Here is a 2,872-nt window from a genome sequence, read left to right as displayed (position 1 = left end):
GTGCCCAGTGACAGGAACAAGAGGCAATGGGCACAAACTGAAATGCACGAAATTTCGTCTGAACATGGGAAAACATTTCTTCACTGTGAGGGTGGTTGAAACTGGAAAACGTTTCTCAGAGAAGTTGTGGAGTTTCTACCCTTGTAGCTGTTCCATGCCCAACTGGATGTGGTTCTGGGCAACCTGCTCTAGCTGATGCTACCTGCGCAGGTGGACTGGACCAGATGATCTCCAGAGGTCCCTTCCAACTTCATCTGTTCTGTGATTCTGTGATTCTCTGCTTTTTTGGTTTTTTTTTCCCCTTCCGGGTTCAGGATCACGTGACTGTTCTTCTAGCAAAAGCTTCCTCTCCATATTTTAAACCAGGTACAGAAATAAATACTCTTTTTTTTTTCAGAACCCCTCTTGAAAGTGGGAAAAAGGAAGACAGATCTGCGATGCTGATAGAGAAATGGGAATGGGACAATGGGACATCACTGATGGAGTTCCTCCTGCTTGGAATGGGCAATGTCCCCACACTCCAGACACCACTCTTCCTCCTCTCACTTCTAATCTACTCAGTGTCCATGGTTGGGAACATCCTCATTGTTCTGCTTATCGTGACAGATCAGCATCTGCACACCCCCAGGTACTTCTTCCTGGGCAATCTGTCCTCCTCGGAGACCTGCTACAGCTCCACCATCCTGCCTGGGCTGCTGGCCAGCTTTATGACCAGGGACAGGACAATCTCTGCTCACGGCTGTATGGCACAGCTCTATTTCTTTGGCAGTTTTGCAGCTACTGAATGTTACCTGCTGGCAGCCATGTCCTACGATCAGTACTTGGCCACATGCAAGCCTTAGGACATGAAAGGTCTGTCTCCAGATGGCAGCTGGGTCCTGGCTAGGGGTTCGCTGCGCTCTGCCATAGTCACCTCTTGTCCCAGCGGAAGTTCTGTGGCCCCAGAGCAACTGACCACTTCTTCTGTGAGCTTACCGCTTTGCTGGAGATTTCCTGCAGTGAAACCAGGAAGGTCAGGCTCATTGCTTTCCTATATGGCTGTTTGGATGTAGTATTCCCCTTCCTGTTCACACTGGCCTCTTACACATGCATCATAGGTGCCATCCTGAGGATCCCATCCAGCATGGGCAGGCAGAAGGCCTTCTCCACCTGTTCCTCTCACCTCACTGTCATCTCTGTTTTCTATGGCACCCTCATCATTGGCTACATGCTGCCCAGAAAACCCAAGCTGAGAGCGCTGAACAAAGTGCTCTCCTTTTTCTACACGATCCTTACGTCCCTCCTCAATCCCCTCATGTACAGCCTGTGGAACAGGGAGGTCAGGGAGGCCCTGAGGAAAGTGCTCAGGAGAGATTTGGGTGGCACCCAGAGCTCACGCTGCTTTGCTGACGCTGGTCACAAACAACTTCCAGCTCTTTTGGAAAGTCTAGCACTAGGTGCTTGGGACCTCTTTGGAAGTGCCTGGCATTGAGTCTGCTTGTGGAGTGGCAAGGCGATGAAAGGGAAAGGTCCTTGGGACGAAATGTACTTATGTAGAAGAGAAAGTTAAAAATGTCATTTGTTTGCCTTTTTTTTTTTTGGGAGGGGGTGTGGAGGGGGAGAGATAATAAACAGCATGGTGGTTTTACCTGTGCCAGCTGTTGAAATGAACTGTTGAAATGGGATCTTTCATGCTGTGGGTCTCTGGGATGGCAGCCATCTATCCCCCTCTTGCACACTTGCAAGGTAAAAGCTGGCATATCAGTACACAGTGAATGTCTCCTTTCTCTGGACTTCCAAGAAAAGATGTGCCCTTTCTGTTTGGGGGTTTAGTTGGGTTAAACCAGCCTCACCTCTGTTCCCTCCTCTGGCCTGGCACAGCCTCAGGGACCGGCTGGGGATGCAGCAGATGGGCGAGCTGGGTGAGAAGCCATGCTTTCTTCTGCTCAAAGAGGAGATGAAGAAGCTGCGGTGGGGGAGGCAGTTCTTGCTGGTGAGGGCTAAAAAGAGAGGCGCAAGCAACACCTGGATATCCCTCCCCCACACCCTCCCCTTCCCCATCCACTGAGGGATCAGGGAGCCCCCACTCCAGCTGTGTTCCTCTGGCTCCAGCTGCAGCTCTGCTCCTTGTCCACCACCTTCTTGTAGGGAGATGGGGACAGCCATCCTCCCTCCTAGCTCCTTTACCCTTGGAGTATCAGGATTCCCTCCCCAGACATCCTTCTCTGTGGAAAACTTTTACCAAGGTCCTCCAGAACTCAGGGCAAGGGTGGGCTTAGGGGGCAGGTTCTCCCCACATCTCAACTCCTTTGTCTGTCTATAGTATGAGACCTTGGGTGTCACATTCTGCTTGATGGTGTTTGCTGCCAGGGCACACTGCTGAATCCTCTTCAGCTTCCTCACAGAAGGCACAGGTCCTCTTCTACAAAGCTGCTCTCTCACCAGTCAGCCCCCAGCCCACCTTTGGGTATGGAGCCATTGGAGTTATTCCACCTCAGGTGCAGGACTCTGCCCTTTCCTTGGCTGAATTTCAGCAGGCTTCTCTCAGCCCAAATCTACAGTGTGATGAGGTCCCCATGAATGGCAACCAGCCCTCCCAAGTACCAAACAGTAGGTAACAGAGACCAGAGCTCTCGGTCACTGATGGCTGGGCTTTGAGGGAACCTTCCCAGTGTAGCCCTGCAGAGGGTCAAGCACTGCTCTGTAACTGATCACAAGAAAACAAAATCGTCTGGGGTTGCCTGGGAAAGAACAAATTCCTTGTGGCATATTGGAGCAGGTTTGTGGGACTGTGTAAAAATTGTTCTGTGATGTTTAATGGGTATTGTGGGACTGCACTGGGATGTTCCAGCGAAGGACCAAAGGCAGGGAAAGGAGGGGATCAAGGAGAATC

General features: G+C 51.2%; 1 protein-coding gene across 1 annotated transcript; it reads left to right on the top strand.

The window, feature by feature from the left end:
- The first annotated feature begins 803 nt into the window (after positions 1–803).
- LOC136994019 (olfactory receptor 11L1-like) lies at positions 804–1,471 on the top strand. The gene is given in 3 exon segments (XM_067310054.1): positions 804–838; positions 840–884; positions 886–1,471. Coding segments are annotated over 3 exon segments (666 nt in total).
- The last annotated feature ends 1,401 nt before the right edge of the window (positions 1,472–2,872 follow it).

This window comes from Apteryx mantelli, chromosome 23 (genome assembly GCF_036417845.1).
Source record: "Apteryx mantelli isolate bAptMan1 chromosome 23, bAptMan1.hap1, whole genome shotgun sequence".
NCBI classification, from domain to species: Eukaryota; Metazoa; Chordata; class Aves; order Apterygiformes; family Apterygidae; genus Apteryx; species Apteryx mantelli.
The sequence above is the reverse complement of the archived record's forward strand: the minus strand, read 5'-3'. Positions and strand labels throughout refer to the sequence as shown.